The sequence below is a fragment of the Nipponia nippon genome, unplaced genomic scaffold, assembly GCF_047370975.1.
Source record: "Nipponia nippon isolate SJK-2023a ecotype South Korea unplaced genomic scaffold, ASM4737097v1 scaffold_25, whole genome shotgun sequence".
Lineage (NCBI taxonomy): Eukaryota > Metazoa > Chordata > Aves > Pelecaniformes > Threskiornithidae > Nipponia > Nipponia nippon.
Window position 1 is genome coordinate 2,878,211 of NW_028262342.1, and position 14,420 is coordinate 2,892,630.

Below are 14,420 nucleotides of genomic sequence, written 5' to 3' on the forward strand. Positions count from 1 at the left end.
ACATCATGCTAAGGAAGAACAAGTTCATGGTTTCTCTTAATATCTTAATTGTGGAATAACTCTTGCAACATTAGTAATCTGGTAGTTCATATGACTAACACCATTTGTGTCACTAACACGCTGAACATCTGGGAACTGAAAAGTTCGGAGTGACCTAGAGTAAGCAGCCTGTGGCCATACTGGAAGAACTCGGATATTTAGGAGCTTTTGAAAAATCTTGCTTTAAGTTTCTGACTGTGGGTTTCTGTTTTGAAAGACTGATCGCTGTATGAAACTGATAAAAATGTTTGCTGATGTTCTGAATCCTTGGAGGGATAGTGAACAATTTTGGTAAAGATACTGATACAGTTTAAAGATGTGGAACTGTTAAGAAACTTTAATTAGGCGCCTCTGATTCAGACTTTTGTTCTTGCTTTTTAGCTTGAAGATGCTGGTTCAAGTAATTTAGATAACCTTCTAAGTAGATACATTACAGGCAGCCACCTACCCCCACAACCTACAAGTACCATGAATCCCTCCCCAGGACCTTCAGCTCTATCTCCAGGCTCATCAGGTAAATGTGATGGGTATTTCTAGTGATTCTAGAAAGTGATGAATATTTCTGGTATTTAAGTTGAAAATAATTACCTGCCATTTCCTGCCAAAAGGGAAGTGATATTTTGTTAGTTTAAAATTTATTTTGCTCAGAAATAAATTCTTCTGGAAATTTAAATTTTACCCTCCCTCAGAAATATCTTTATAGTAACAAACTGCGAGCACGTGAGATACACGTATAGACTATATTTTCATCCTATATTAGCACAATCCTTTTTTTGTGCATCAGAGGATGTAATTCAGTTATTACCCCAAATGATGACTGGCTAGACCATTCTGAGGTTTGGGAAGTAAGTTTATAGAATAGCTTAGTCACAGAAATACACCCAGCAGTCGTTTGAGCGAGGTCATTCTAAGCGTAGCCAATTGATGACAGAGCTTTCGTTATGCCTGTGAACAAGTTAAGTCACCAATACCTAATGTTGAGTTATTTAAATATTGAAAATGTCCATTGCTATTAGTAAGGAGCTGGTTTCAGCCATCTGATATGTGTTTCTCTTAGTCTTCTTTCTGCCAGATTATTGTAAGATTCTGTGAATGAATGGTTGCAGCAGCGGAGCTTATTACGTTTCTCAAAACCTGCATGCAAAACAGAGTCTGCTTTTCTTGACTTTTATTGGTGGATGTCAGTGGATAAAATTTGAGGACTTAATGGGCTGAGGGCTATAGCACTGTTTGGATTAGGTGAAATAATTATTGGGACTCTAACAACCGTGTGTTGTCTGTGTTTTTTTTATTTAATGTGGTGTGCTAGACCTTTGTTCTGATCAAATGACTGAGCGGGCAGCTGACTTATGTGAATTATTAAATGAGGATATTCTAGTAGCACTTGTGGCGTTACTCAACACTAGTCATTTATTTTACTGCAGAATGTAAATTTGTACCAAGTCAACTTCTATGCTGCTTCATTGCAGGTTTATCCAACTCCCACACTCCTGTGAGGCCACCCAGTACCTCCAGCACAGGTAGCAGAGGAAGGTGAGTATGTTATGTTAACGCTGCCGGGCTGAAAAATCAGACATGAAGAATTCAAAAAATGAGTTGTCAGTGGGTCAATAGGGCTTCAATATAACTGTGACCCAGTAATGGAAGAATGCTTACACAAAGAAGACTTTTTTACTTTCTTCTTCTTCTTCTTCCCTTCACTATGATTCTCTATTCACTGTGTCTTGTAAACTTGAGCTATCTTGTAAATGTTCTGACACGCTTTGCCTCTGAAATCGTTCAGGAAACGGTCACTTAAATTTCTTTGCTCTGATGAGTTTTCGTCTTATTTATATGCTGGTCTCTTTCTAGCTGTGGCTCCTCGGGCAGAACTGCTGAGAAAACTAGCATTAACTTCAAGTCTGACCAAGTGAAAGTCAAGCAAGAGCCAGGGACAGAGGAAGAGATATGCAGTTTCTCAGGAACAGTAAAGCAGGAAAAAACAGAGGATGGCAGAAGGAGTGCTTGCATGGTAAAGTTAGTTTGTGCAACAGTATGTTACGGTTTTCCTAGCAGCATGTTTAAGAATTTGGAAATAATAAAGCAGTTTTACTCTTAAGCTTCATATTCTGTTAACAGCCCTGAAGACTGAGAGGTGTTTTGCTCCCTGGCAGTACATTTGAGCTTTAAGTGTGTGCCAGCTCGAGCGTTGAGCTGTCTGTTTTTGTAGTACTGCCGAGACTGCTAATTACTGGGGGTTTGTGACATAGGTACCAATAAGCTGGCAATGGGACTTGGGCAGTAGCTTGCTGGCGTGTGTTGAACAAATAAGCATTGAATGATGGCAGAAGTTTCCCTTCCTGATTTGGGCAGGACTTGACCTAGGGATGTGGATGCAGAACACCCCCAGTCCCTGTCAGTTTGATGTGTTATGCTAGGTAGCTGCACGTTGAAAGTAGTCTGATAGAAAACAGAACTTAATCTCAGTTTGGTCCACGTTGAGGACTTTATTATATCCTTTAATACTGTGCTCTGCCAGACACAGGATAGTCTGTCGTGTAAACTTTATCTTTAGCTATTAAAATGAAATAACCCTCAGCAGTGTAGTGTTCGCTGCTTTTAATCCCTAACTAATAAAAGCTGTAAGTCACCCATTGTTAGTAGTTCCTAAATGTTCATGTGTACGTAATTACATCGAGAAATCTTCCAATCAGTCAAAAGTTTTTATGCCAGAGCAGAAATAAAATATTTATGCAAGTGAATATTTTCCAGTGTTTCCCAGCTATGCTTGATTTAATAGGATTGTATATTGGGAGCAGGGTGATGGACTTGACGATTTTTCCTAATGACAGTGAAGGTATATTTTTAACAATTTATCAGTGTGTTTGGCTTGAAAGTTTGTTTATCATGTTATATGTCAGTAGAAATGAGTCTGTTCTTGAAAGGATGGACTTGTGAAAAAGTAGTTTTCAATACTGTATGCAACTCAGGTCTTCATAATGATTTGCCACGCATTTTGGGAAATGAGTACAGTACCTTTAAATGGTGGATGGCTTTTGACTTCTAATGTAGGAAGAAAGATGCCCTTGTAAAATTGACTCTCTCTGATTTTTTTATGTGCTACTTTTATTTCAGCTTAGCAGTCCTGAGAGCAGCTTGACACCACCGCTATCCACTAACTTGCATCTGGAAAGTGAATTAGAAGCATTAGGAAGTCTTGAAAATCATGTAAAAACTGAACCAGCAGATTTAAGTGAAAGTTGCAAACAGTCTGGACATAGCCTTGTAAATGGAAAATCCCCCGTGCGGAGTCTAATGCACCGATCAGCTAGAATTGGAGGCGAAGGCAATAACAAAGATGATGATCCAAATGAAGACTGGTGTGCTGTATGCCAAAATGGAGGGGATCTGTTATGTTGTGAGAAGTGCCCAAAGGTGTTTCACCTGACTTGTCACGTACCGACACTCCTCAGCTTTCCAAGGTACCAGAAACGGCGTCATGGTTCCTGAGAACAGCTCTGTGGTCTCGTTCACGTGGTAGATTTCAGCACTGTACAAAACTGGTGTTTCATCCTCAACATCAGCTGGTTCTGGATGATTTCTTGTCAGTAAAAAAATCTGACATCTCAATGGCCTGCCTGAATTGTTTTGTGTGTAACTGGTCAATGTTTATCTGATAAACATATGGTCTCTCAAAGCATGGTTGTGTGATGTAAAGTTCATTTTAAAATCCTGGTGAGAAAGGTGTTTAAAGTATTAGAACATACTTGGGAGAGGAATATGAGGGCAGGAAAAATGGCCTTGACCGGCAGAATTATCTTGAGCATTAAGGGTTATTCCTTATCTTTGGCTATCCAAGTCTTTACCATAGTTCATTGTGAATCTGTAAGAGCTAATGAAAGAATCTTTATGGTCATCACTGATGCGACTTTGTCCCTGGATATCTGGAATAATTGCGTTTATTTCTGTTTAGTGGAGAGTGGATATGTACATTCTGCAGAGATCTCAGCAAACCAGAAGTAGAATATGATTGTGACAACTCACAACACAGCAAGAAAGGGAAAACAGCACAAGGCCTGAGTCCTGTGGACCAAAGGGTATGTCTCAAATCTGTAGGAATCTGTTTCCTAGAAAAAAAGTGCTTTCTCACATTAGCTATCCCCCACAGTTTATTGAAGATGCTTTTGCTGTGGCTGCAGCAAAGTAAATATAGTTGTGGCTTTTGCAAAAAAACCTGAAATGAGTAATGGGATTTTTCTTGCTGTGACCACATATCCAGGTGTTGGCGACTATGTGGGAGCGCTCCATTACATTGGGACTGTAATCATCTAGTAGCTAAAACTTGCATGTAAAGACATACGCTGTATTTAAATGCATCCTTTAACATGCATTAATCTCTTCAGTGTTCTTAATTAGAAGTTCTTTACATTTAACATTGATAGAACCTTCATAAAATAGTTACGCAAGTTTGATGTGTTAAGTTCATGCTGTGAGAGGTGCTAGAAGTATTTCAGCACATTCTTGGGGAAGGTGTAATGACCTTGACAGTCAGAATTATTTTTAGCTTTGTCAATCAGCCTGTGCATAAAGTGTTAGAGTATTATCAATCAAATTCCTCCAAGGAATTACAAGCAAAGGAAAGAAAAATATTTCAATGGGGAATTCATAGAAACAGTCTGGCTTTGGTTTCAAATTGTTCGACTTTGTCTTGCAGGGAAAAGAATAAAAGTCTGCAGCTCAGTCCTTTCCTGTTACATGCAGTTATGGTTGGACAAAAGCAGTTGTAGTTTGTCGTCTTTTTTTTTTTTTTTTTTTTTTAATTTGACTGTGTGTTCGCATGCCTCTTCGTGTTTGACTTTAGTCCTAGGCTTTTGTTTAGGAAGAAGAAAGCAAAAAGGGAGTATTTCTGCTATATGAACAGTGAGGTGGTGTTCTACCCTCTCAGCAATGGTCTCCTAAGAACTTTGCATTTTATAATTAAGCTTGTGGGGATTCCATTTAAATTTTCTAGTACTAAGCTGCTAAAGTACAAACCTATTTAAAATAGGGAGATATGAACTGGGCTGATAAATTAAGGATATTAATGTGAAGCTGTATATTTCTTTAAGAAATGTGAACGTCTCCTGCTTTACCTGTATTGTCATGAGCTGAGCATTGAATTTCAAGAGCCAGTCCCAGCCTCGGTGAGTCTCCTGTAAAATAGTTTGTGACTTTATTTTTGGCGTAACATCTGTAAAAGTCTAGAGTTGAGTTTGGGAAGGAACTGACTGCTGTTACTTGAAGCATGGCCCCCTTGATCACTCTAAAAGTTCTGGCGGTCATCCAGTATTTCATGATTGTGAGAGAGACGCAAGCTGATTCTGTAGCCTCTCCATGCAGAGGCTCTACCTCCCAGTCTCAAACCCAGATATTTAAAAATACCTGCAATTACCTGTTGTTGAATTGGAAGACAAAGTCTCAGGGTAACCATGAAATTCAAAATACTTTAGGAGAGGGTTAAGGTTTTTGAGGTTTTTTTGGACAATCTTTTAAATGAAAGGAGGAAAAACTGCTTTGACTCTTCTGTTTTCAGCTGTAAAAGAAGTAACTATAATGAAAAGTATTGCTGTGCTATGATAGACGCTGAAGGTTAGAAAGAACTTCTTAAACAGTTTGAGGAGAGGAAATTGTTCTCACTTGCTGAACATGCATACAGTGCATGACGAGATTAGCTGATTCATAAGTGAAGAAATTCAGCTGCTTCTGTGAACTATGTGGCTATTGTAGTGATAAATCACTGTCTGTTTTCTACAGATACCAAACTACTATAAAATTATAAAGAAACCAATGGATTTATCTACAGTGAAAAAGAAACTGCAAAAGAAGCATTCCCAACACTACCAGACTCCTGAGGATTTTGTGGCAGATGTCCGGTTGATCTTCAAGAACTGTGAAAGGTTTAATGAAGTATGTTAACTTCCAATCTGTATAAATTTTTTTTAGATTACGATTTATTTCAGCATGGTTGTGCAGCTTCTGCAATTAAAGGCTGTGCTTCCAGTCATAACTTCTGCTTATGGAGCAGATGCTGAATCAGACACTTTAAAAACCAAACCAAACAAATGCAATTACAGAACTACCTCTCAGTTTTAGCTGGATGGGGAGATCAGGCTTTAACAGAGGGAACTTCTCAAGTGCATTCACTGGTATGGATGTATGACAGAGGAGCACTGTACATCAAATAGTTTGTAGAAGTGCTTAGGAAGCGTGGTAATAAAGACAACCAAGCAGTCCTTAAAACTCTCTCAAGCTATACAGATAATTGTTCTTACGCTCCTGAAACATGGTAGACCTCTACTGAGGAAACTTCCTCTACTGAGGAGAAGTGCCTTTCTGAAGAATATTCTTCTGGGTCTAGTACCTCATGCAGACTGAACCCAGAAAAGCATTGTGTTCGTTACGGCTAGTAGTAAGCTTAGAGCTTTAGCTCACAGGTAGTTGGGCTCTCACAAAAATCAGTTTTCAGTAGATGACTTTTGCGTGGAGTCATATTTTTGATGGACGTGGAAAGTTGACTTACTTCGCAATGAACCCATCTGATAATGAAATATTTGCACCATGTGAAACGTGACTTGGGGAGATAAATTACCTAAGTGTTATTACTAGGTGGAGCAATGGAAAAAATATTCTGAATATCAAAAAAACCTGTGGTATTGTGCTGAAACAGAGTAGGAGCTGAGATAAGAGGCTATCCTCATTTCTGAGATGCCTTAAAGCAAGGATGACAAAAAGCCCTGGGGAGGAGGCATCGTGGGGAATGGCTTTCTCACCTTAGAAATGCATAAACCAGCCAGTATTTTTCTATAAAATGTAATCTGAGTTTTGCAGCGTTTGAGCTGCATTTCTGGCTCTTTGAAGAAGTAAATTGAAGGCAGTACACAAACCTACAATTAAAATCTCAACTGTTTCACAAGTACACTAGTAAAAATCAAGGTTAATGATGTAATGCTGTAAATGCTCACAAGCATTTGGGACTTTGACACCCCCGACTCCCTTATGTCTCTGTATTAGGTGGAGGTTAATGAGCACTGTGGAAGAAGTTGCAATTATGTGAACTTCTCAATCAAGGGAATTAATGAAGCATCTACTGTAGAGGAAAACATGCTGCAGCTCTTAGGGACAAGAGTAAAACAAGGGAGCAAGGACTGATGGATGTCTGTGGTGTTTTGTGGGGTTTTTGGGGTTTTTGTTTTGGTTGGTTTTGGTGTTGTTTTTTTTTTTAAAAAGAAAGGTGTTTCAGACTTGTCTCGCTGTTTGAAATGCTGGCTCGTGGCAAAAGATGAGTCACCCTGACCTCTCATAATAGCACCGTGTCTAGTGCCTCTAAGCCATATGCTTTTAAAAAATAGGAATCAAAGTGGGGTAAGACCCCCAAGAAAGTAGTCTCGTGGAGCACTTCTCTCTACAGTGAGACTTTTCCACAATGATGTCCAGGCAACTAACATTTATAATGAAGAAAGCAGTCATGAGTAGAGTGCAGTTTTGAAAATGACTGGGAGACACTTATTTGTACAAAAGTTGTGTGCTTTGTTGAAGGTTTATGTACCTCATGTCACCCTCCTAAGACTGTTTTAAACCTGCTTCCACTAAGTTTGAGAGCTAAAGAGGTGTAGTCCATAACAAACTGTTTTGTTGTTATGGCTGACTTTAGTCATCCAATCCTATGCAATCTCATAACTTTAGAAAGGATTATAATTTCATTTTTTTTGACTCTGGTATCCTTTTTAGATGATGAAAGTTGTTCAAGTTTATGCAGAAACACAAGAGATTAATTTGAAGGTAAGCGTTTCAGACCATGCACACTTGGTGAAGGGATGTGCATTTCCAACAGGTGACTATTCCTGTCTTCTTTTATTTACAGGCTGATTCAGAAGTAGCGCAGGCAGGGAAGGCAGTTGCATTATACTTTGAAGATAAACTTACAGAGATCTACCCAGACAGGACCTTCCAGCCTTTGCCCGAATTTGAGCAGGAAGAGGATGATGGTGAAATAACTGAGGACTCCGATGAAGATTTTATACAACCACGTAGAAAACGCCTAAAATCAGATGAGAGACCAGTGCATATAAAGTAATCTAATGATATGGACCTAAAATTTATTGTAAAAACTGTTATTTAAGTGTTCCTGGAATATTATCATGCCTACAGTGGTCATCCTGAAGAAGCTGATAGCTTTTTAAACAGTATTAGATTACAAAAAACACTTGTACAGAAAAGCATTCTCATCAAAATGGGAAAAAAACTGTATTGTAAATTCTTGGTTGGGTTTTTTTTTTCTCCCTTGATTATTTGCTATATTCTTTCTTTTCCTGATGGAGGGGACACACTCATCCTGGTCTCACAGCTAGAGGTGGACGAATATTGAAGAGAAGCAGATTTGATAAGAGATGTTCCATGCACAGATAAGACTGCTTAGTAAAATGTTCTGCAGGACTGGACCAATACAGTTACTGTATCTTGCATTCGTGCCGGACTGCAGTGTAAACTGCAAGCAATGTTCCTGAACTCCCCTCTTTGTGTGAACTTCAGTGTGTGTTGGTCATTGCTTTTATCATCTCATATAAGTGGTATTGTGAATAACTGATCTTCTGTGCTGATCCAATTATCTAAATTTGACTTTCTTTACTACATTTTCTGTATAGCAAAAGGAAAAAAAAAAATCATTAAACTGTTCTGAATTGGCAAGTGCAGGAGTGTGAGTTCTTGACAGATGAAAGACTAAACTGGTGGCAACAATCCCTTTTCAGTAGGGCTAGGTATATTTATTACGAATCCTGTACACAGAACATTTTAATGGCGTTCATGGCAGAAGTCTTAGCGTTGTGTCATCTCTCCCTGATCCCCCTAATGAGGCAGAATGTTATCTCCAGTGTTCATTGTCTAATTTTCTGTACTTAAAATATAGACTGAAGAGGTAATAACTGGTTGGGGTGTTTTTCCAGTCTTCCTAAATATCAGTTTCTAATAGACCACTCGGCGAACAATAACCTATTAACTACCAAATGTGTAAAATTTCCTGTATTCACTTTGTCTTATTTGTAAATAGTGAATTGAGATTTCTTGCAGATCAGCAACATTTGCTGAACTGTTTTTAAGCTAATATGTATTCTTATTAATTGTTCCTATCAAGAAAAGATTTGTAATATATGCTATTTCTAACATTGCATTCATTTTGAGGTTCTGTCTTATTTTTATTAGAGTACTACTCAGAACTTTCTTCAGAAGCAGCTTATGAGCGAAATGTCCAGAAAGATTGGAATAAATCTGTTGAGATTGGGTTACTTGTCCATCCATTGAACAAAGCACTTGCACAGACCAGGATTTGGCTTTGAGTGGTTTCTGGTCAAATATTGAAAACAGAACAATTTCCCTAGTTCCCTAAACCCTGCGGCAGGCGTCTCTGCAGTGCCTTCCCCTTGCACACTGCCTTCGGTCCAGCATTTCTGGTTAGAAGTGAGGTCATCGCAAAGTAATCATGGTTTGAGCAGTTGTTTCCTTTACTGACAGAAATCAATACTAGAAATAATAAATGTAATTTCTGGCCTTCATATAGATCCTGTTAAAGTAAGGTGAAGAAATCATGTAATCGGATGAGGTCAAGTTGACAGACTATAAATTTGCCATGAGGTTTTGTGTGAATACAGCAGTTCTGTGGTGAATCACCGGGGGTTTGGTATACTCCGCAGGAGCAATTCCTGTGACATTGTGTACACTTTACCATAGTGGTAAAGATAAATATTTTAGCACGATGTATCAAATTGAGATATGCTCTCAGCAATTTTTGTGCAAAACACTTAAGATTTGATTTCTTTTTATAAGAACAAAGTATATGTACATTGTGACTATACTTCACAATAAATGAGGGGACTGAAGGTATTTGTAACTTCAAGCTCACTTCTTTAGATTATGCAAATGTTACACTTAAAACTCAAACTGGTGGGTTTTTTTTTCATTTCTCAGATACTAACATAGTGCCAGTTTAAATTTATTTCTTACCAGTTTGTATGTGAAAGGAAAAGTAATTCTACTTAAACATATTAAATTGACAAACAGCAAAAACTTTGCCCGTAGAAAGGATGACGTGTGTGAATAGGACACTAATAGTAACAAGGGATCATTTAATGGCTCAGTGTATTGCCTATTTATGCATTTCTAGTTTCTCAGCTTCATTTTGCAAAGGAATATTATTAAAATTATCATGAAAATAAGATTTTGTGAATTCTCTTCAATTGGGGTTACTGTTTTTATGGCGCTTAAGCACTCTAGGTTCTGTACCTTCAGGCCTCAACTTTTTCACTGTTCGCTTTGTAAGGCACCAGTCATGAATCCAAGACCTGCAGCTCCCTGCTGCCTGAGCTGGAGCATAGGACAAGCGTGACGGCGTCCCGGGCTGGGGCACCGAGCGGGGCACCGACCAGGCTGCAAAGCTGCGCTCGAGGGGTGGCGCGTGCTCCCTGCCTGCTGCGAGGACGGCACCGGCTGGTTTCCGCCCAGAGCAGATGTCCGAGTGGTTTGAGGTAGCCTCTCTGATCGATTCGCTCCCTGGGAGAAGGTAGAAACGTTGTCAGACTTTGCAGGCTGGCGACTTAGCCTGTATTCCACTCGTGCGCCTGCAAACCGCCGGTGATGCTGAGCGTTGACCTTGCTGAGCATTCAAGCTCTACTCTTGCACATAACCCACTGGACTGCGAGAACCAGTCCTTCCATTCAGCTCATCGGTGCTCAGTTGTATTACGTGCGATTTTGACTTGGGTGCAAGAAATGTTAAGCGTTTCTTTTTTATATAAAAGAAATCAAACAGCATTCTCTTCCCTGCCCCCCCCCCCCCTTCATTTTGGAACTCCCAATACAATTCAATGACTGTTTTGAAATTAGTTAAGTTCTATTAAAAAAATATTTTAAAGGATAGATAAGCTCTGCGAATATATTGCCTGATCCTATAGTCTGTAAATGTTCGTCACGGAACTCGTAAGGGTTTGCTCAGTCAAAACAACTTGTTGGTACCACGCTGTATGTAACTTGTGCAAGAGCAAATTCACGGGGTTTGTATTAACGGGCCGCTGGGTTACTCTGAGCATCGTCTCTGTGCCAGGTGACGTGTGTGCAATATGTGCAAGTGACTGTGTTTTACCCTGGCAATCGGAGCATAGCTTACATCGATAAAACTTCCAGCTGATGAAAGATGTGGTCGGTGCCTGGTTGCAGTGGTCCAACGTGGCAGCAAGACGTAGTCTGGCACTTGATGTAACTGTGTGCTCTCATTTAAGGCACTTGTAAAAAAGACCGTTTTTGTCTCAATTTTTGTTGTAAATGACCCTGAAGTTTAAGTTAATCCAAAGAAGTAAAAGGCAACTTGCTTTTGAAGTAAGAGTGAAAAGTGTGCAGTATGCTCCTTGTGGACTTCTCAATTACCTCAGCAGGTATCCTGCCATGTAATTACTAGTGATTAGTGATAATTTAACCAGCTGAAGAGGTTCAGGTCTTTTATTTAACTGTGCCCTGGAATTAAGTGGCCTATAGCATAATAAGGCAGAGTTACTATCCAAAAAAAGGATGTTCCCCAAACTTTTGAAAATAGACATGCTCTGTTAAATGTGGAGAGGTGGTTTAGTTGTGTGGAACGTCGCCACTGCTCTCGCTTGTGACGTTTGACTGCGTTGGCACACCGAGCGCTGGGTCACTGAAATGCTTCATAAACGTTTCTGCAAGCCACTGGACCAGAAGTCCTTACAATCAGCCCGGATTTATCATTCTGTTGTATAACCTAGTTTATTGGCTGACCTCTAAAAGTTTAGGTAATGGCAACAGCATTTTAAAGCTATGCGTGTGATGTACTGGAAGTTGGCTTTTTCTTGATTTTCTTACTCTCTTCCTTGGAAAAAGCAATAAAACCGCGTTGTCTGTTGCCTATTAGCGTGACAGGAATCCTTTCCTTTGGACAGTGATTTTATAGGAAAGTTTGTATGCATATCACCAAGTCTAGCTTTTAAAAACAAAGTGTGCAGGAGTTATTGACAATATAGTGTGGCATTTTATTTTAAAAATTGGGGAAAGTTACATATTTTTTTAAAAAGTAGGTGTTTGAGTAAATAACGGAGGTACTTTTTTAAAAAAAAAAATTTATATGCCACAGTTTACATAGACATATTTCAGATGGAACATATGCATTGTATCTTCAGACATAGGATTTCTTTTATTTTCTCAAAGTGCGTGTACAGTAGCTCTTCCATCTCGTTCCTGTGTTAGCTTATGGGGATCCTACTTTATATGCTTTCTAACGTATCTGAATTGAATTAGTTTTCCAAAGTTGCAGTTAATTTGCGTATCTTTATTATAAGTGAACTATGAAATGTCTGAAATGCAGTTTTGGCCTTTTCTATTGAGTGATCTTACAGCTCGAGGCTGCTTTCTTTAGAATTTATTGAATTTCTACATGGAGAAGTACTAAAATATTTTGTAAGTTTGACTTGTTGCAGCATTCGCTCTAGAGTGAGCTACATTTTAAAAAAAAAAGAAATGCATGTCTGCTAATGGCCTGAAAATGGGGGTATTTCTTAGGTTTGGAACACCGTGAAACATGTATATAAGCCTATAAGGATTTGTGCGGTTGAAAGCCTGTTTTACACGTAAACGTACTCATGGAAGGGTTAAACTCATGGCATTCTTTGATTCTTCAATTATTTCTTGCTTCCAGTAATTGGACTGGTTCTTTTTTGCACTCATCTTTTAATATGATTCTTCAAAAAAGTGCTGTTTCTGTGGTATTGTATTATCTGAATAATCATATTTAACTTTTTTTAAACAAGGTTACTGTTTCTAATTGTTCTGTTCCTGTGTTTTTTGCTGGTGTGTAATAAAAAAAAGTTTTTCTTTACATGGTTATTTAATACATTAGCTGCCTGTAAATATTTCTTGTTAAGTGCTCTGGAACGTGCTGTAGAAGTTGTATTAGATCAGTTTAAAGCATTGTTTGAAAACCATTTTGTTTGGGTTATTTCTATTAAATTAGAAAAATGACTCTTTCAATTTGAGTTCCTTTTTTGTACGTCGGCGTTAGGTCGGCAGGTACTAGTTCACGTCTGGCAAAAGACTTTTCTGATACTTGCAGAAATTACCTGGAGGAAGCGGTCGCTGCAGCAGTTCCGTACGAGCCCCGAGGTGCCTGGTCCGCAGCCGTCGGTAGCACCAGGACGGAAAATACCAGCGTCTCAACTCGAGTCAGAGTTTGGGTTGGAGATGCTGTCACGTCACCACTCCGCACTTGCGTTTCCATAAAATGATTTGTCGTGTTTATCTACATCTAGCACACGGAAAACAGGTATTTTAAGGTTTTCTCTAGGGGTTTTTGTGCTGCTCTCATCCTGAAGCTTGGTGCAGCCTTGGAGGAGGCAGTTCCGAGGTGTGCGGCTCGTGCCTGTGCAGTGCCGGAGCTGGGATGCTTTCCGACGGCCTGACAACGGTCCGGGGGGGATGGCTCTGAGGTGGTGTTCCCCGCGCCCCCCCTGCCCCCAGTAAGCACTGGACAAATGGAAAGGGAGCTGAACTTCATTGCTCTGGAACTTGTTAACGTTGCACCCATAGCTGTGTGGTGCTGCTCCTCTGCCGTCTGTCCGTCCTACTCTGCTCTGCGTGGTGGGTAGTGTCTTGTCCCTGTTGGAAATGAGTCTGTAGTGAATGCAGAGCTAGGGTCAGCGTGCTCCTTTGCTTCATAAATGTGTTTTGGTATATCAGGGACCAGATCTGTGCAATAAGGTGATGTGTGGCCCTGCACTTGGGTGCAAGGTGTGATTCAAAATACAGGGGAGCACATGCAATACTGTTGTGTCTGACAATGATGAATGACAATGTATGACTGACACCTTTTAACTGCCGTTTAGTATATATGCCTTGAGCTGCTCCCCCCCCTACAGATAAATCCATTTCTTGTGCTGATGTTGCTGCTGGAGCAGCCTCATGACTTACCACGTCAGCACTAAAGGCAGAATTGAGCTTACATGTCTTGGGATATGGCCTAGTTCAACTACAGCTATACAATTTGAAGTAGGAACTAGTCTGGTTTGTTTTAGCAGGAGTCAGATTAAACGATTGCGGGTCCTTCCAGACACCAGTATCCGTTGTACTCTAACTGGCCACGCAGACCTGCAAGGAAAAAAGCAAAGGGAGCGTGCACATAAGCTAAAATTACCTCTGACTAGTTTTTCTGCAAGCAATGAGAGAGCGGTCTGGTAACCTGGAAGGCCGACCATCTTGAAGGTATGTTTGTACTTTCATAACCCTTGCAGTTGGTGAAGGCTCTGATCCAAGCATGCCTGTTGTTATATATCAGAGAACTAACTTCAGGCTGTAGCTCATAAAGAAGCTGG

The 14,420-nt window shown here is 39.7% G+C and overlaps 1 protein-coding gene across 4 annotated transcripts in view; it reads left to right on the forward strand.

The window, feature by feature from the left end:
* The window catches only part of TRIM33 (tripartite motif containing 33), a 41,558-nt gene extending 28,475 nt beyond the window's left edge, over positions 1-13,083 (forward strand). For 2 of the 4 annotated variants that reach the window (XM_087761803.1, XM_087761801.1), the window contains 9 exons: positions 421-553; positions 1,509-1,572; positions 1,891-2,050; positions 3,154-3,500; positions 3,992-4,115; positions 5,127-5,201; positions 5,812-5,964; positions 7,786-7,836; positions 7,919-13,083. In XM_087761803.1, the coding sequence (XP_087617929.1) occupies positions 421-553; positions 1,509-1,572; positions 1,891-2,050; positions 3,154-3,500; positions 3,992-4,115; positions 5,127-5,201; positions 5,812-5,964; positions 7,786-7,836; positions 7,919-8,131 (1,320 nt within the window). In that variant the 3' untranslated portion in view covers positions 8,132-13,083. Of the gene's footprint in view, positions 1-420; positions 554-1,508; positions 1,573-1,890; positions 2,051-3,153; positions 3,623-3,991; positions 4,122-5,126; positions 5,202-5,811; positions 5,965-7,785; positions 7,837-7,918 lie in introns of those variants that run through there. The other 2 variants (XM_087761802.1, XR_015705675.1) reach the window with 2 other exon arrangements.
* Positions 13,084-14,420: the final 1,337 nt, after the last annotated feature.